The 20,754-nt window shown below is 39.7% G+C and overlaps 1 protein-coding gene across 1 annotated transcript in view; it reads right to left on the bottom strand.

Moving 5' to 3' along the window:
• Nucleotides 1-2,915: 2,915 nt before the first annotated feature.
• Nucleotides 2,916-20,754, bottom strand: part of tenm4 (teneurin transmembrane protein 4) — a gene marked incomplete at its 5' end in the record, with an annotated part of 174,702 nt that continues 156,863 nt past the window's right edge. Inside the window, 4 exons of the mRNA XM_081371629.1 lie at nucleotides 2,916-5,991; nucleotides 11,640-11,782; nucleotides 13,724-15,338; nucleotides 16,100-16,396. Coding sequence (XP_081227755.1) covers nucleotides 5,233-5,991; nucleotides 11,640-11,782; nucleotides 13,724-15,338; nucleotides 16,100-16,396 — 2,814 coding nt within the window. The 3' untranslated portion in view covers nucleotides 2,916-5,232. The remainder of the gene's footprint in view (nucleotides 5,992-11,639; nucleotides 11,783-13,723; nucleotides 15,339-16,099; nucleotides 16,397-20,754) is intronic.

Genomic DNA, 20,754 nt, shown 5'->3' with positions numbered 1-20,754 from the left:
TGTTGTAAGGCAATCTACAATTCCATTTTATCACTCTTAAATATAAAGGTTCTTTAATGGAATCTATGGTTAACAATCATGGAAGCTTTCCATTGCAATGCACTAAAGGTTCTTTGGAAAAGTTTCTTCTTCAGATTATTACATTGTTCTTTACAACAAGAAATAAATGGTTCTTTTAAGAACTGTTCACTCAAAGGTTCTTTGCGGGAGCTAAAATGGTTGTTCTATAGCAGTGGTTCTCAAACGGTTTGGCCATGGGACCCACATTTTCCCAAGGTCATTAAAGGCAGAGTAGGCAATTTCGGAGAGGCTAGCATTAGCAAGCTAGCTTTGAAAGCATAAGATCCCACCCTCCCTTCAGAGCGTCTCCACAGCCACGCCTCCTCCAAAACACATGAACGCGTACAGTCAGATCAGAGTCTGCAAAGCATCACGAGAGACGCCGTTAAACTACCTCGTGTCTCAAAGCACATAACATTACAATAATAATGAACGTAAACTACTTACAGGGCTCTGACTTGTACTGCCTGACTGCTGCAGATTCTTTTCAGCGTTGGTAGTGTTGACATACAGTAGATACACATAAATCCGAGTCTGAGGACGTGAACTAGTTGCCTAGTAGTCACTAGTTGTCATCTCGTAATTACGGTTATGACATGGCGTGAACGCAGCATAAGCTTGATGTTTCGGTTCAAGAGGAACTGTAAAAGGCGGCTCTGATCCTGCACGCAAATCCTTCCTAGATGACACACGACGTACTAGTTACGTCATTTATTGGTACTTTTTAGTAATTTCATGACTTGCTATTTGACAACGTAACTACGACATTGTATATGCTCGTAATTTAATTTGCTCTTTATTTAGTTATTTATTTATATTTGAATATAGTGAAGTTATATGCCTCCACATTTGCATGCGTGAGTGAGCGCCGCGAGCACAGTGTAACATCTGAGAGTTTTTGTGAGAGGTGAGAGACTTCTTATTTTGTAACAAGCTACGGAAATAATGTTAGAATAATAAAACTGACATATAGCCTGACAACATCTCATCTGACAGCAGATACTGAATCAGGATAAAGGCCTGGTTTCACAGACAGGGTTTAGATTAAGCCAGGATTAGACCTTAGTTCAAACAGGACATTTAAGTAGCTTTTAATACCATGCCCTAGAAACAAACATTACTGGCGTGCATCTTGAGACAAAACAATGACACTGATATATTTTAAGATATGTCAGAGCAAGTTACTTCCAGTTAAAACAGCTCAAATGCGTCTTTTATCCTGGGATTTAAGCCTTATCTGTGAAACCGGGGAAATAGTTTTTCTCAGGCACAATTTACCTAAACTGCGCCTGACAGAAGAGTCAACAGCGTTCACGCTCGTCTTTCAAAATGGTCTTTCAAAGTCTTGCATCAGAAAAACACTTAGAATTGTGTTTTTTGTTGTTGTTTCTTTGTCTACATACTCAAAACGGTATTGCCACCCACCACTAGCATAAATAGTTTTATTCTGGGTATTTTTTAAATCTCTGAAAAATTTACTTTTTAAAAAAAATATCACAGAACAAATAAAGCAACACATACATCTGGACATGTTTGAAGATATTCATCTATTATTTATGGTTTCTCACTGCTGTTGAGTGTAACGCTTTCTCATGGTTTATATTGAGATGCCTAAACGACTCATGTCTTCAGAACTGATGCTCGCACACAGAGATATAGATTCTAAGGCTGTCTGACAAGTATATCAAGACATATTAATCCAACTTTTGGTATTCTTTCTGAGGTAGTCTACTCAAAACGCATCTGTTGCAATAGTGCTAAAACACTATACACATTTACATTATGACTCATACATTCGTGTTTATGAAAATGACAACTATTTGGTGGTGGTGCTTTATTTTGTTTTTGTGTAACTCTCTCCTCCTCCACAACCTCATTGCTTTGTATGAATATTTCAATCACTTGTGCAAAACTTCCGAAAATTGTAAACACCTCATTAAACAATGCACAATTAGATGCCAGAACCACTTAACGTCAGATTCCACATTAAAGGCATTAATTTGCAGTTCCACTTTGGAAGCAAATTGACATGAAATAGAGTCAGACAGTGTACTTTCCCCCCTGTGTGCCACTTTGTTTGGAGATATTTGGATTTATAGTGTTTGCATGCATCAGAAATCCTTCAAGCTGGAGCTCTCGGGTAAAATAGAGTAATCCAGGGATATTAAATGTAAAGGATGTGAATTCTGAACCATACTAGTACTAACATGCTAATCTCTATAGTTTTGCAGCATACAGTAAGCACATTTCTGCATTCATGGAATATCTTGATGACCTACTGCATTTACCATATCTAAAATGTGCACTGTAGGCCTACTATATCATAATAACATATTATTCTAGTGTGACATTGACCCAAACAGTAATATCAACTGCAATTATTATAGCCTATCTTTCTATTGGCTCATTATATGATCATAGTGCAAAGAGAATGAAAGTCCACTTTAGAGTAAAAATGTAAAACAGTAATTATGTGATAAAGGTTAAAATAAGAAATTAAGGCACACTCTGAGGTTTATTGTCTCAAATATGAAAAATAAAGTCTAAGTTATGAGAAATAGTCACAGTTGTTATATACTTGTTTAAAGTCTAAAGTCACAATTACAAGAAACTAAGTCGCAAGTGGACCATATTAAGTCATATTGCAGGACATAAAGTCACAACTGTGATAAAGCTGCAATTAAGGGACAAAATTGCTGTAATTGTGAAATATAAAGTCAATAAGAGAGTTTTTTACTCCCCATAGTTTTCACATAAAATAAGTTAAACAATGCAAACCAACGGGAGTGTTCGAGAAACCTGTTTCTAAAAAAAGAAAAATTGCGGCGCAAATCACAATGACGTGAAATAAATGTAAACACAAAATATTCTTTATTTTTTTTTCGTCTAGACTACACAGATTCACTGCTGTAGCTCTAAAAGGTATCTACATTTGCATTTTATTTACAGCCCACTTCTTCTCATCTTATTTACATTTTCAAAGAGAAGCATTTAGAAACACAGTGTTGAGAACAAACGAAAAGTCCAAACGAGTCCGAAAGTTTAGAAAAAAAAAATAAAAGCCTTGCGATGCATTTCAGTGCAATTGAACACAAATAGCATTTTTTCCTTCATTCTGCGTTGTTCTTTTTACAGCGATGTTGTTAGACTCATGATGCCACTGCATTCAATGGCAGTAAAAGAAACCAAAATATGCCCGGCAATATTATACAGCTTAAAACACTTGATCTAATCATCTTGGTGACCATCCCAAAGTGATTTCCCCAAGAGCGAAAGCGAACACCGAACGCTAACGTGAAGCGCCATCATCTCCGACATATTAACATCATCCAACCAGAAATAGATGCTCTTTGAAGTTCACATATCCAGATGGTGGGTTGACGTGCATTTCAACCTCTAAACGACGCACCTTCAGGCCTTAATGCATTTCAGGCAGCTTGCAGACTTTCACGTTCAGAGCACTCTCGACGCTTGGGAGATCCTCGGGGCAAAGGCTACTCACAGGGGGTGTCACCTTTCCTTACCACGATGTGCAGTGCTTTGAGCACCAAGTACATTTCTTAGAAAAGAAAAGAAAAGGAGTCTGAGTGCACGTTTAAGTAATGTGCTTATTTTTTTTAAGCATTCATGCCGCTTTACGCTTGAAGCGTTGATTTCACTGACAAACATGAGGACGTATACTCCTCTAAAAAACACAGCACTAAAATAAATACTGTCATTCTTAGGAATGGTCCATACGCAACTCTTTGCTTTAACCATGAAAACAAATCAACCGAATCGACCAACTCTCTGGACTTTATTCCATGTGTTGAAACATTGTTCAAGTACAACAATTAGCAATAAAAGGGACAAATGTTCACATTTTTGTATGTTTTCACAACTGTTATTATACTGTGCATTGTGAATGTTTCCATAAAATAACATGTTGATCTCAAACTATTTTATAAAAAACAACAACAATCCTCCTTCATAAAGTCTTAGCAGCTCCATTCCAAAACCTAGCGAGCTGCCGTGCCGTGTACCGCCTACATAGGGAGCTGCCTTCATAGGCATCCTGACAATATGTAACCTCATAAGTGATTGATGTGCACACAAATTGAGAATCAATTCCAATAGTTTGATGTTAGCATGTTGCTATGCTAAACGCACAGTTCTCTAATGTGCATAAAACAGCATAGCACAAAATATTGGGTAAGTGTCCGATAAGTTCAGACTACTATTGAGCACTAAATAAAATAATAATAAAAAGAAATAGCAACATTTCTCTCACCTCATTGGATTTTTATACTTGCTTAAGTGTTCTACCTGCCTATTAGAACAGCTGTTGCATCAGGATCAACCCTTAAACTGTTGTCTAGGTGGGCAGATCACTAGGCTTTGGAGCTTTTTTCCCCCAAACAGTGTCGATTTCATTTTCACAAGCATCTTTAAAGACCATGGGGCTACCTATTTTCTATTTATGTACTAAATTTGTCCATTTTTCAGATTTTAAGTGGCGTTCTTTATTCGTCTTTTCTCTTTCTAAATGTGTTTTAAGCCATTTGGTCAAAATGGTAGAAATAATAATAATAATAATAATAATAAAAATGGATGTTACCAGCAAGCCACCCAGTCCCAAAATATTACAAGACACCACAGCAAGTTTTTGAAAACGAGATGGGTTCAGCTAGGCATCTGAACCGCAAACACCAATGTCCTTGTTTAAGTATGACACAGCCGGTAGGCTTTCAAGTATAAAAAGAAGCGATTAAAAGAGGTCTCTCCTTGGCTGAGGCGCGGGGGGAAAAGGCAGAGTGGAGTGAAGCTCGTGAATAACAATCTGCTCGTCTGGCAGCAGGCTGAGCCAGTGAGCATAATGCATTACCAGCCTTCTTCCTATATTCCTTTGAGCAAACCCACAAAACACGAAGGCAGAACCGAATAAACCGCGGACACTGCCACACGCCGTCTTCCAGCAGGACGAAGAGGGTTTAAGAATTGCCAAAAGAGAGAAGGGCACTCTGCTGTCGAAACAGTGCAACTGTTTGCAACCATGTACGTCATGTATTAAAAAAATAAGTCTGGCACAGTCAACATAAAAATAAAGTAACATAATATGGTCACAAACGAAACTTGTCTTTGGCAAGAAGTCCCGGACGCTGAGTCCGAGCACGGGTTCCCCTTGCGTTCATGTCACCTGCGACCCATCTCAGTCTGTCGCAAGAAGTGGACGTTATTTACGTTGTCGGCCAACTCGGGGAACTGATCGACCGATACTATGTAGAAGCCCTCGTAGCCCGGCACGCGTCCCGCGCTCAGGAGCTGCTGCCTCTCGCCGTCCGTCCAAACTCGAGAGCCCTCTTCTCCTTGCCGAAGTCTGTGGCGTTCGCGAGCCCAGGCGGTGGCGACGGCCCTCTGGCGCGCCAGCTCCAGTACGCGCACCTTCTCTTCGTCCTGACTGCTGCCGTAGCGGACGTTGAGGCTCAGTGACCCGTACTGCAGCTGGACGTCGGTTATACGGCGCGAACGCCCGCCGAGGACCGTGTTGACCTGCGAGACGGTTACGTTAACGCCCGTCTCCAGCGTGCGCTGGCCCACCGTCATTCCCAGAAGAGATAGGTCTCCCTCCACCGGTCCCGATTTGACAAAGTAATGCGTGTCCAGTCCCGCAATGGTGAAGTGTAAATCCTGCAGGTAGCTTGCCTTGTCTAGGACCGCAGCGATTCGCCGCCCGTCCTCGTTGGCCAGGCTGATGATGTCGGCAGAGACACGGCCCTCCCGGATGGCTACTTTCACACCTTTCCCGAAGAGGGACCCCCCTGTGGCGAAGAGCGTATAGAGAGGGGTTTGGGGGCAGCCGGAATCACTCGCTCCGTAGATCTGGCCAAAGCGCTCCAGTCGGACGAAAGACTTCAGCTGCCTCTGGACTTCACACTGTACCCCCAGAATGGACTGCAAAGAGACAAACAAAACCCTGTGAGTGTCCTGACATCAACTTTTTGTGGATTTTACTGTGACTATGGATGACTACACTACCAGTCAAAAGTTTTGAATCGGTAACATTTTTTATGTTTGTAAGTCTCTTCTGCTCACCAAGGCTGCATTTATTTGATTTAAAAAACAACAACAACAAACCCCCCCCCCCCCAGTAATATTGTGAAATATAAAACAGCTGTTTTCTATACGAATATATTTTAAAATGTAATTTATTCCTGTGATGCAAAGCTGAATTTTCATCATCATTACTCTAGTCTTCAGTGTCACATGATCCTTCAGAAATCATTCTGATATGATGATTTGCTGCTCAAGAAACATTTCTCATCATTATCAATGTTGAAAACAATTATTTACATTTTCATTTCAGGATTCTTTGATGAATAGAAAGTTCAAAAGAACAGCATTTATCTGAAATGGAAAGCTTTTGTAACATTAAACACTACCGTTCAAAAGTTTGGGGTCAGTTTGGGGGGGGGGGGGGGGATAAAAAAATCAATACTTTTATTCATCAACAAGGATGTATTAAATGTATCAAAAGATACAGTAAAGACATTTATAATGTTACAAAATATTCTATTTTGAACTTTCTATTAATCAAAGAATCCTGAAAATTTTTTTACACAACTGTTTTCAGCATTGATAATAATAATGAATGTTTTTTGAGCATCAAATCCACATATTACAATGATTTCTGAAGGATCATGTGACATTAAAGACTAGAGTAATGATGCTAAAAATTCAGCTTTGATCACAGGAATATTCACAATATTACTGTTTTTTTTTTTTTTTTTTTTTTTTTTTTTTAGCAGCAAATAAATGCATATTTGGAGAGCAGAAGGAGACTTCTTTTAAAAACATTTAAAATCTTACCGATCTAAAACTTTTGACTGGTAGTGTACATTCATTGAACGATCAAATTAAACGTATGATATTGCATCTCCAAAACAACATTGGCGCTATCGAATGTGACATATTATGACATGGTTCATCTCAGCAAAACATTGTACGTTGTAAATCATTGCGTGTGATTTTCACATTCATTATGTTCTCTCCTCCAGTGGCAAGGCGTCATTGCGCCCACCGCCTTCACTGCTGCTTCTGCTATTTCCTGAGAGTAAGTAACGTTTCCTGATGGCTTGTGCAGGATGGGTGATCTCAGCGGGAAACTCATCCTACCCCCGCGTTCAGCTGCTCAACTTTCCCCTCAACCAAGAATCATGCTGCTTCATTAACACTTCAAACAGTTCACCTTTCCTGATATAACTACTGTACGCAGCAGAACTCATTCTATTTCATGTTCAGGTGTGAATCATGTGATTTATTTTGAAGATCTTCCATCTGACTCTTCAACACTTAAAAAACTTTTTGTTTGTAGGGAGTAAACTGGTTCCCGTGATTTTTACCTCCCGCTAGCTCCCGAAGAGGGCTTGGAGTTCTTCTCACGATTCTCTTTGGTAAAGCATCGTTTGCAGACGATTTGCAGTATTTAAAAAGGAACATCAGCTGTGGTTTAAACGGCATTCACAACCCATTTTACTTCTGTAACGTGAAACAACATTTTCAACTATACTTATGAATAAAAATGCAGGGAGGGACTTTTATAAGTAGATTGGATTGTGATAACAGATGATAATCTGAGTTCACGATCAACTGCGGAGAACTACCACTTCTGAGGAGGTCAAGCTCTCTGTTCAAAGCATCTTTTACATTTTACATTTAGTCATTTAGCAGACGCTTTTGTCCAAAGCGATTTACAAATTAGGACTAAATTAAGTGAGTCATCGTGAAGAGGCAAAAAACAACGCATGAAGTGCTCAAAATACGAAGGTCAGGCATTGGTCAGAGTAGCATAACCCCGATAAGCGAGGATTTAAAGGAAAAGGAAAGGTTTTTTTTTTTTTATCTTTTAGTGTCCAAATGTCCAAAATAAAAGTTTATGTTTTCATAATATATATGTGTGTACTGTGTACAATTATTTTGTATATACACACACATGCATGTATATAAGTAATATGTATGTAATATTTATATATTTATATTTTAAACATTTATATATAATATAAATATATATATATATATATATATATATACAGTATTTACATGCAACTATTTCTTAAATATATACATGCTCTTATACACTTGATCTGTGTATTTATATTTACAAAATAATTACACACATATATTATGTTAACACAAACTTTTATTTTGGATGCAATTAATCGTTGCCCAGCACTAATATATATTTAAAATAAAATGTAATCTTTTTTTTTTTACTTAAAATCTCAGGGGTACTTCAAGTAGATATTTTAAGTATTAAAAGTGTTTGCTGACAAAAAAGTGAATAAAATCCCAGGCTTAGAGGTATAATACCGTAGACCTCGCCTCAGTATGTTTGTTTACTCCACCAGCCTTCTCATTCTGGTCACAGTTCACAGGGCACAGAGAGATAAACGGCTGGCTGTCTATGCTGTACCCTACCAATCTGACTTTAAAAAATAAAATAAAAAATACTGCACCATTCAAATAGCACTGGTCAGGCAGTCTGACAGCATGGAGGCCTATCAGTGCAGGGGTCTGATATAAGTCCAGATCAATCTGTGGACATCCAGCGGATATCTGCACATTTACGTCACTTCTCAACCACACAGGTCTTCGAAACCCTGGGAGTCTAAATAAAAAGTCAGCGCTCACTATCCAGCCTTGTTGGAAATGTTCAGAGCACTAAATCCATCATGTTTGGTGTAAGAAGCAGAACTCCTGCTCCAAAAAACAACAACACTCCAATTGAATTAAGAAGTGCTGGCTAAGAGTAAGAACACAGCACTGGGCAGGTGAATCTCAAAGTCGAGGTCATATTTCAGCCAAATGCAACAGAAAAAACATCATATTTATATTAAATTGTATTTTTGTGAATTGCCAACAAGGCATCATTTTACAACCATTAATTCCATTGTGACTTTATGACATTTAAGCACTTTTTCCACTAAATTCACATTAAAGGGTTAAAAAAAATCTGCCTTTATTTTTAAATCCTAAATTCCTTGATAGATGTAGTGATGTCTGATTTGTGAAGGAATCATTTGAGTTTAAGAATTTCAGTGAACCAGTTGATCCAGTTCAGAAAAAAAAGTTTGTTTTTTAACAAATCTTAAAGATTTGTTCATTAATTCAACTGATCTGTTTGCAGAGATTCTCTGTCAGGTGTTTTTCAGTGAATAACAAATTAAATTTGAACTAAACTATTTTAAATTTTAACTAAACTGAACATTGCGTAGTTGTATGTACCACATTTATGATACTTTTATGATATGATTTTGTGCTTTTAGAAGCTTGAAAACAGTCCTTTTAATACTGCAAAAAATAATTTATACACCATGGTTGTACTGTCTTTAATTATTTAATCAGAATTAGAATTTGGTAAGGACATCATATTAATGGGAACTTAATTAGAATGAATGTGCTTAATTGTAATGAAATTAATGTCACTTGGTCTCAAAAGGGATTATTTTTTTCTTCATTTTCTAACATAAATCATGTTATTTGTGAGATTCACCTGATCATCCCTCCTTCAGTCACCCATAAAAGAAATTCAGGGGAGAAAAGGCTATTTGTAATGAAGGGTCATTTCCTCTCTGCCTTTAGATACTCTGCACTGCAGGACTTGTAAATGTAACATGGGTATTATGGTATAAATAACCCACTTTAGACTCTCAAAAGAACAGCAGTGCAGCTGCAAGCCCATTAGTATTTTTTTTTTAATGCAGCTGCTTTAAAAACCCATTAATGACCACACAATTACATTGCCAAAAAAGCAAATTGGTTGGCAATTAGAATTGTTTACTGCACCCTAATAAAAGGGGAAAATATCTGCTTGTGGGGTTGAGCCTAGGAGAGCTGATTTATGGGTAAATCAGTTATTTTTCGGTCTCACTTCCACAGTAAAGTTTCAATCTCAGAGTAAACATTCAAAAGTGTTTACTGTCTTATTGAGAATTTTTGTATATATATATATATATATATATATATATATATATATATATATATTTGAAATGGAAAATTCAAGCTAGGGTTTGGAATTGAATTAGGCTCTTTCTTCTTTTGAGAAGCGCCTTGAAAGAGCTATTGGATGCACTTCTGAGGTTCCCATAGGAGAGGAACCCTACGAGGAACATGATAGAGGGGGAATCTCCCTGGAGGGTTGAGATTGCTGCCCAGTCCATCGTTGCATCTTTGCATTGTGTCCAAGTTGATTTGAAGTCAGCCCACATCACTCCCAGAGAAACAAACCTTCCAGTGCAATTCTTTTAACTTTTCACAGGTTTTTGGGAAGTGGTCACACTAGAAAAGTCTACTTTCCCGTTGTACATTTTGCATAGTCTTGTTTTTAATTGCTAAACTCTGGAGTTGATGGTTGGATCCAATGGCCATAAATAACTGAGACCTAATATTTTTGTGCTGTATTGATGGAGACTTTTTAAATGCATGCTCTGACAATTTAAACACCTTTGTGCGCAAGAGCACTCTACAAGAGAAGACTCTGTGCTTTTGATTCAATTATAATGGTTGGTTCCCAAAAGAGAATTTATTAGCGAAAGAGAAAAAGAATGGCTCTGTTGGGAGTTGGGTCTGCAATGAAAATCTAACAAAACTCTCGAAAAAGAGTTTTCCCTCACAACTCAACTAAATTAAAACAAAATCTGGGGTGTCTAAAACATGAAAGTCCTATTTTTTTTTTGGATACTTCAGTTTTCCTTGAATGTATTAAAGCCACATGAAACCTGGCAGGCTGATGGCTTCAAAAAAGCTCCATCACAGTACATTTAAAATCTCATATCTCATGTCTGAGGCACACCCATGGCGCTCAGCTTCAAATGCTCCCTTATTATAGCGCTTGATAGCTTGAGGTTGTGTATACCGTTTGACACATTGGAATGGAAGCCCTTATCAACAAGGGGACTGGACTTTCCATATACAATTTTAGATGGTGTGCCTGTCAAACCAAAGGATATGTCAACTTCCCAAAAAGTATTTGATTTGTCACCTAATTCAGCCCAGCTCTATATACCCGTTACTCTTTCAGAAGAAAAATTCGTTTCAGCTAGGGGAGCTCAAGAGGTAAGGTGTCCTTAACAACCGCCAAAAGAGCCGCCACCGTGTCCAACTAGCCTCTCAATTATTCAGATGGCTTAAAGGAGGCTCGATAATCAGTGCATGTCTGAGACTGAGAAAAACAGAGAGCATTGAGACAAAGAAGCATAAAGAGAGGAAAGAGAGGGAGACAACATCTTTTAAAGAGCTAAAGAGTGTGAAAGACTGAGATGAAATCAATGGTTGCTGCTGGAGGAAATTTGGAGTGAATTTCCCTAATGGCAGTCCTATTACAAGGGCTCTTTAGCTTGACCCCTTTTCCCTCGGCTCGAGGAGCCAGAGCAGAGGCCAAGCTCTTTCGTGCGAGCATCTGGGTTGATTGCTGTGGACTCCACAGGGAGGTGGCAAACTGAAAGGTCAAGTTACTCCAAATAAAGTCTGAAGTTAAAGTCAAAGGCCAGCTGTGTTTTTATAGAGGTGGGCAAACAAACAGAGAAATTTGTTGGATAAATTACCTTGGTGCTATCCCACTCTTGAGTCTTTATCTGAGTGTGAATGAGCTCGTAAGACGGCTCCATGGCGTCCGTGACAGGTTTGTGGTAGCCAGGGATGACATTGTATAGCTGGAAACCAAACGTCACTAGCCAGCTGTTGACATCTGTTGGAAGAGAAATGCTGCAATGAAGTAAACTTACAACAGAGCAAAAGGAAACTGCAACACTCACTGACAATGCCTGTATAACAATTTACTCTATTTGGGTGAACTACATTTCAAAAGCATAATTCATTGCAAACCAGGACACATGCCAAGTTAGCTCCTTTTCGAAATAAGCTCCCACAGTCATTACAGGCAACAGTAGTTTTAGAGACTGGACTAAATATGATTAATCCTCCACAGGAAGAGCCAAATCTCTCTGATATCATTTCTTCCAGCATGTGAGAAACTCAATGTTTTAGATCTGCTGGTGCACTTGATAATTATACATATTTCATGCTGTGACCAAATGTGTCACCCTTTCTATAATCTGAAAACGTTTTAATGTTTGTTTTTGTATTTGTGCATATCTATAAGCATTAGCATATAATGCAAATGCCATCACAATATACAGAGTGTATGAACCTTACCAAAATCAAATATCCTTTTTAGTGACTTTTCCCTGCTGCATCAAACACATAAGACATGGATAGAAGAAACATTACTGTAGCAATGAAGTGCACACTGAGTACTGCTCCTTTATTTAAGGCTGTCGCTTGAAAGAGTTGTTTTAAATATGAATATGATTGAGGACATTGAAAGTACCTACTGTACTTCAGAGAGGAATGAAAATGTCAACGCCATCATTTATAAATGGCTGATGGCCCACTCAAGAACATCTAATATCCAGCCGAATCTTTAGATTTCCTTCTTCAAAGCTGACTTTAATGACAGAAGGTGAATCCTAGAGGCCAAGTATTTATCTGAGCTTGAAATACAGCTAGTCCGTCATAATATTAGCATACAGATGCTATACCCTGCTGCAAAGACCAGCAAAAACTGGCACAAGCTTGTTTAGAGTATGCCGGATAGTTCTGGTCTGGTCAGTGTACCAGTACATACATGCTATTTGCTAGCCAAATTTAGCTGGTAAAGCTAATCAACCAGATTTCCATAAGAATAAACAAATGAAGCACACCAGCATTGCATTTTGAGGAATGGTATAAAGTACACAACATAAGCAAGAAACCAGGCATAGTCTTTTTTTTTTGCGGTGATGTACTGTATGAAAGGTAAACATTGTTCTGGAAAACTATCATTAGGGATCACTTTTGTTGAATCCAATGTATGGTTTAGGGGCAGGGTTGTTTGCGTCTGAATTTTCAGAGAACAAGGGCTCATCTTGCCACTAAACTTTTCAAGAGGATATGCAAAGGAAATACACTTTAATCTAACATAAACAACTGATATGATTCCATAGTATTCATTTCCTTTGGTAGCAAGGGCATGAACCAAGGCTTTGATTTCAGTCAAAAACCAGGATGCATTCACTGTTATAGACTACAAATGTGACTATAATATTTTGTTTTCTTTGAGTAAGGCTGCAATTTCGCTTTCAAGTGGAGAGAAAAGTGAATCAGCCCCTAGCTTCTAGTTCCATGGACTCCTTTGTGTTATTTGTCTAACACTGGGGAGCATTCACCACTATTTACCTCCCGCACAGGCTGAGGAAGCAAAGACTGATGGGATATTTCAGAGGAACAACCTGAATGAAGAACAAAGGGGACTTTGTTGTGCTGTCATTGCTCACAAGCAGTGTTTGTGGAGGCAAGAACACCCCAAGCTGGGGCTGGGACGAGAGCCTGAAAAATAATCACTCTAGTGCAAGGAGGATTCTTGGCACCATTTGCTCATGGTGTTTTAGATTGTTGAAAGTAAAATGTAACATTGAAGTGATTTACAGGCTATTAAATAATCATCCCAGCCTTCGGCCCGAGACGCTGGGATAGGCTCCAGCATCCCTGTGACCCTACACAGGACAAGGGGTTTGGATGGACGGATTTATTAAATAATGTTGCCCTCAGTGTGTTTCAACAAAAGATTTATAAAAAATGATGTGTTTACCTGTCATATAGCACTTGGTTTCTTGGGTGTTGCTCAGGGGGTTGTTGTTCTTAAACATGTAGAGGTTGAAGGGCACAATGTTGTTGCTGTTGAGCCGCTTCCAAACATCAATGTCAGGTATGGTCCATCGGCCTGCAAGAACATCGTAATCTCTGCGGCCCATGTGGACCAGCTTTGTAAGGGGCTCATAAAGGCCACCCTGGTAGCCTATTACTAGCTGGAAGCTTGGGTTGGAGTCCAAATACACCTCCCCAAAAGCTGTGCGCAGGATCTGTTTGATCATGAGACCGGCACCACTGAATACAGCCAACGGTGTACCAATGTTGTCGCAGGCCACGTAGAACTCATCCCCACTGCTTAACTCCATGGCAAAGAGGTGGCCCTGAAGGTCATAGTAGAGCGAGGTGATCTCTGAGCTTGAGTGATTGTACATGTGCGTGACTCTGGTGGGACTGGACAAGTCTGCGTAGAAGAATTGCAGATGGTGGCCTTGGCTACTTCGACTGGAAACTCTCCTGCCCAAGCCATCATAGCGGTACTTGATGGTCCATCCGTTAACTTTGTTGTAGACTTTAACAAGCAACCCAGCAGAGTTATACTCAAAGAAATCATTGCCTCTCTGCCTGAGGAATCCATCCTCGTCCAACCGGTACTGAACATCACCTAGCCGAGTAATGCGGTCCCGAATATCGTAGCGTAGCGGTGTAAGTCTGGCACTATTACCGGGACTAAGGAGGTGCAAATTTCCATTCAGGTCATAGCTGTAACGCCAGAGAGGCTTGTCGTTGATGGACACCACCTGGAGTTGGCCATCAGCATCGTACTCGTATGTGTAACGGGTGGTATTTGCATAGGGCCCGACTTTAAGCTCCTTTGCCACCACTCGCCCCATGTTGTCGTACTGTACCATCATCCAATACATCAGCGAACGGAAAATCTCATACTGTACCTCTTTAACTCGTCCATAGGCATCAAAGTGTTTTGTGTGGGTCATGACAGCTGTGGTAATGATCTGGTTAATATCATAGTAGATTACTCCAAACTTGCCAAACTGCTCCGTTTTGCCTGAGACATCATCATAGCGATAGAGGTCAATGGGCAAGGGGGTTTCATTGATGACTGCTTGCATGCTGGTGACCCGGAAGCTGTTGTCGTAGTTGTAGTCGAACCGGGCGTTCACCATGCCTTCCTCACTGAAACGAAAGATCTGTCTGTCGATGAGCGGCCCGATCTGCCTGTAGCGTATGGTACACGCAAAGCCATCGCTTTGAAGCCCCACGGTTTTCAGCATGCCAGCAGATTCATCGTAAGAAAAGGCAATCCGTGTTGTATCATAAAGTATTTCTAGCAGACGGGAGAGTTTTCCATACTTATAGATGACTCTACGCCCCGTTCCTTGGTGGATGGTTTGTAGAAGCAGTCCTTCTTCGCTGTAATCTTGCAAAACTGTGGCATTGCCCTCAGGTGGTCTGTATGTGTTTCTGTAATAGCCAACGGAACGGGTGGTCTCCAAGGTCTGTCTGGCCACATTGGGCATGGTCACTGAAGAGAGCCGGTCATTCTTGTCAAACTCGAAGATGTATTGTCGCTGGCTGTATAGCAGCAGCACCATGGACTGCCAAAGGAAAATGACAAAGCTATGTTCAGTAAGCTGATTTAATGAAGCATTGTAATTCCCAACACATTCTGAGAACACTTCAAACAGTTAAATGTGAAATTCTACACCCAGTAAAACTGAAGGTCACTAGGTACCCAGGAGTCACATTGCACCACATGACTAACTGCACAACAAACTGTAGGGTGTCACAGAATCACTTCAGGGTGAATAAAAATTACAAATATGCTGCTCTACAACACTGACTGAAAAATGAGGAAGGGCAAAATCTCATTAACGAGGATTAAGTCATCATACCCCCCACCCCTTCCGATACCATTTTTAATAAAGTCAACTTATATGGAAGTCAGTGGGAAGATATACTGGAGTTTATATTTCAACAGGAAGCAGCTCTTCTTATTTTTTACTTAGAGGCTATTGATCTAACCAGCACATGGTCATTTTAGAATTGCAAGAAACATTAAATAGAGCGAGTTTAGGGCTTATAATCAATACTTTTAAACCCAAATTACACTGTAAGGTCTTGCATTTCTCAGATATTCTAATTATCAAGACAGTGACATTTGTGATATTTTAAGAACGAGGAAGTTGTCAAGCTGTGTGCGGGAACAATGCATAACACAAGCTGACATTAGAAAGGAAACATTGCTGAAGCATGCAAGGTTAAAGCTTATTAATGTAACAAATGAATAGGGTTCAAGTCTACAGAACAAAAGATAATTATTTTTTAAACTGATCATTTTCTAGATAAAGATGTTTACTTTTTCAAGGTATGTGTAGCTCCATGACTTTCCATCTGCAAATATCTTTGAGATGATTCTCCCATTTTGGTCATATTCCATTCGGACCGACATAGTGCCCCTCTGGATGCCGGCGATGTGGCCGCCAGGTGAGTAGGTTACGTTAACACCGTTTAGCCGACTACTTGGAGCCCACAATGTAGGTCTTCCGGCATGGTCATAGTGGATCCTTAGGGTGAACTTCCTGTGGTCATCATAGACTTTCTCGGTCCTGGTTACGCGGTCAAAATCCATGGATAACAAGTTCCTGTTATGAACCTACAAAAAAAAAAAAAAAAAAACAGAGATAGTAAGATTAGGCTTCTGAATTCATCATGTGGACACGGTAAGATGCAGTGTCTTCTCTGAAACTCTCATTACTTTTTACTCAAATGTTTTTTTTACGGTTAACCTCTAGAGGACACAAGTTCTTTAATTAATCGATTTCTTTGTTTGTTTCATGTTAAAACAAATCTAATGAGAGAAACTCTGTATAATCATTCGCCATGCCTTTAAGGATGGAATTATTGAGGGGTAGACAACTTGAATTGTATTTGCAGGAGGAGGAAAAAGATGACACTTTTCATCTACGTTTAAAAATTCAAAGCCCACTACACTGCTTAAATGACATGTCATACTGAGTTTCAGCTCAGTTCGAATGCGCAGACCCCTCTGACCCCGGCACATGCTGAGATCAGAGCTGAGAACTAGTCCTACATGGCTGGTAATCCCAAAGGCGCACACAGGTCAATGCAGGGGGGAAATCCAGGATTTAAAGACCTCAATACCTTCAACTCTTGGTACAATGAACTGGAACCTTTATTTCTGTGATATGAATTTAGATATTGGTGGATAAGATTAACAGTTAGCAATTAATAATTAACAGGCCAAGAAAGAATCACACTTTTGCGAATTTCACATAACTTTTGAAACAATTTTTTCCCTTTCTATATTTAGTAGCGGAAGCATAATACAATTGGGTAAGATTTGTAATAAGCAAGCTTATTTGTTGCAACAAAGCATGATTTGAAGCCTGGAATGAATGCAGACTATAAATATCCCTTAAAAGTCTGTATTTGTGCCAGCTGTTTTTTCCCCCTCTAAGCACACCACTTTGGTATTATGGCTAAAGGGTTGAATGACTATTGAGTAAATAACCATCTGAAAGTTTGGGCCAAGCAGACTTTAAAATGCATTATAATCAAATACTCATTTCCCCATATCTCTTCTCTATGTAATGTCTCCTTGATTGATTTCGATTTTTCTCATCAGGTACGTTGGCAACAGGCTTTACTCAGTGCTGGCAAAGCTTAACAGAGTCTTAAAGTGATTTTGTGAGTTGTTGTTGGCTTTGGTCCAGTGGTATGGCGGACGGGGGGAAGAGCAACAAGCAAGCTCTCTCTCATTTTCTCTCCTCCTCGTGGGCATGCTGGGAGCTCTCATCTGTGAAGGGACAATTACACTGGGGCCAATTAATGTCACTAATACCTAATTGAGAGGATTATTTTACATTAAGAGCAAGCAGCTCATGAATAGAAGAATTCCCGGTGGGGGTGACAGAACAAAGAGGTTGACAGAATAAAGGGCATATATTTTTCCCTCCCCATTTCTTTAAAGGGTTACTTCAGGATTTAGCATTAAGCTTTGTATTAGTAGAAAACCTGTAGTATTTTCGAATTACCATGCTTTCCCCCCTCATATCCCCCTGAGAGGAGAGATTTATGTATTTTTTGTCTGGAAAAAATCCTCAGATGACGCAAAAATCGTCATTTTGCGTCATCGGAGGATTTTCTGTCCAGAGGCTAAAGACTACAGCCAGTAGATGGCGTTGTTCCGCATGTTTTCAACCCGCCCATAGAGGGTGGGATCTCACTCACAGAATGTACACAGTATCAGCCGTCTTTCTTTGGAAGCTAAGCTAGCATGCTCTTTTTCTGTGGAGAAAGCTGAATAATAGGAGAAAGCTGAGTAAGTAGGGGTTACCATCTTCCTTTTCCCGGACTTGTCCGGCGGGCGAGACTGTTAAAAATGTCCGGGATTCGGCTTTTGCATTCTGCGGTCGCCATTCATTGTTTACATGCACACCTCTCGTTTCAATCTAACTGAATTAATTCCGATCGGTGAATCTGACTGTAGTGTTTCCATGAACGCTAAACAAGTGATCGGTTGATGTGCGTTTTAACATTGCTAAGAAAATTCCCGCTCCTCCGTGAGAGATGCGAGACCCGGCGCGTCTCAGTAATGAAGCCACCGGCCTCGCGCCGTTCTCCCGCGGCCGTCAGCCTCGTCCTGCTCGCCACAGTAAACATGATGAATGGCGACTGTAGAACGCAAAAGCCGAATCCCGGACATTTTGGGTCTCTAAATCCCTGGCAAACTCATCACTTACTTAGGCTAGCCTTGTTGTTTTCAAATGTGCTCTCTAACTGGTAGGCGTGGCCTTCTAAGGCAGCGAAGCAAGTGCATTCTGGGAGTTGTTGTCTTTCATCCACATAAGCCAAAAATACATTTTCTGGCTTTTCTCAGTCTAGAAAGCTCCAAATTCAAAAATTTCTCCACATTTCTTCTACTTAAATGACCTATTTTAAATACACATTCATCTTCCCAGAGGTGAAGTATCCCTTTAAGCATCACCCACCCACTGATATGAACACGGCCCCCATATTTCTCACTCTAACTTTGATGTGGCGATGCCGAGATTGAAAATTTGTCCTGAAAATACTCACATATGAACTTATTTTCTGATCAGAAATAATAAATGTTTTCAAACAGGGTTTCCAAACATTATATAGACAGGGAGAATGTTTGGAAAACCTGTTCGAAAACAGTTATTATTTCTGCTATTCCGTTTGGTTAGGCAATTCACTTAAGTATTATTTACTACACGTTCCAATGCTTTTATGGCTCTAAGGATGGGGGAACTTGTGTCAAGGGCCGATTTGTCCAGTGTAGAATGACAGGGGACTGAAGGGACAAGCTTAAGGAAAAAAATGAAGAGAGATTGAAAGGGAAGGCTGGCTGCTCATGCCAGGCTTTGGTTGAACAGAGGCCCAACGGGCTGGAAAAAAAGCTCTTTTGGCAGCGAGATCCTGGGCCTCTGGAGAATGGAAACCCACTCAAGGGGAATGTCTTAAATTGGACATTCCTTTAAACGGGCTCAGCACTGGGAAAGCAGATATGATGGGAGGAAGGGGATCAAATTGGGGCAGGGTGGGAAAAACAGAGAGTGTCTAAGTTCCCCCTCATAAAGGACATCAAGACAAAAGTGGAGTGTACTTTAATAAGGCACATTTCAACAGCATTTACAAATATTTCAATCTGGCACTAATTTAGATGCTTATAAACAGAAATCCCAAACAGCAAGTTGAACACTGAAGACTGGAGTAATGATGCTGAAAATTCAGCTTTGCCTCACAGGAATATTTCACAATATTTCAGTTTATTTTTTTACAAAAACAAATAAAGTGAATGGTAGCCATGAGTCAAAGCAAGACTTTTGAACGAAAGCTTAAATCTTTGATTACATCTTCACAAAAGCTATAGTTTGGCTTCAGAAAACTTGGAATACAGAGTACAAGTCTTGTGGAATTTTCATTTTTGGGGGAATTGATCTCTATCATTCTTAATGTCTTGTTGGTTGCACTCTGAAAATGACATCTAAATATTCCATAAAAAAAAAAAGTATATTAAAAGATATTGTATATTTCACACACTATTGGGGAATGTTAGACATCTCCCCGCACCATGTTCCTTTGACAGCCGAATAAAATTTGCATGTTTTGCTGATCAAAGTACAACTTCTTTGAGATTACCCGACTCCCGTTTGTCAAACAAACAAGGATTAAAACTAGGAACAAAAAACAACCCTTTTTTCCATAACTCGACTAATTATGAGAATCTTAGGACTGGCACTAATGCACTTTTTGCCAATGAATAAACAACTTGTAAGTAACGTTTGTTTTCATAAATCACCATCAATAATTGAAATTTCCATTCCATATTCAAAAAGTAAACAAATCTGTCAAACAACATTTGATTTTCTTCTCCACTGTCATTAAAAATGTATTCAAGTTTTTGTTCTTCCAATCCAATATTTGCTTGCCGCTTTGCCATTCATTTCTAATTTCCCCCATCCGTCCGCTGCTGTGGTAAGAACTGTAATCTTGTTTGCTCAGTGCGATTTGTCGCTTCCTTCAGCAAACACACTTGCCCACGTGTTGTCTTTGTTTGTATGGAGGCAGTATAGGACACCGTTCTAATAATGTAAAGCAAACATTTAGAGAACTGACAGTCGAGGCCTTGTGTTTAAGCCTTCAGTGGGTTTTTGGATTTGGGCTCGCTGTGAGAGGACAATTTACACTACTATTTCCAAAGCTCTGTTGTTGTCAGGAGATGTAGTTGCTATGGAGACAAGGATAATTTTGGTGGCCTGGCAGCTGTTCCTGATAGTGTGCAGTAGCCACTGTGAAGGACATGTGACCACAGCAATACTCCGGGCAGCTAGTGACCCACATTTCCATTAGGGTTGGGTACAAATCTAACAAATCAGTGGGTCGCTGTGCATCACAATATCATAAACAAACATCTCTTTTAGCTTTTGTCCAGTGCGACGCCTCATAGATGCTTTATTAATTGAA

Source organism: Scardinius erythrophthalmus (assembly GCF_964197995.2).
Source record: "Scardinius erythrophthalmus genome assembly, chromosome: 7".
NCBI lineage: Eukaryota > Metazoa > Chordata > Actinopteri > Cypriniformes > Leuciscidae > Scardinius > Scardinius erythrophthalmus.
The sequence above is the reverse complement of the archived record's forward strand: the minus strand, read 5'-3'. Positions and strand labels throughout refer to the sequence as shown.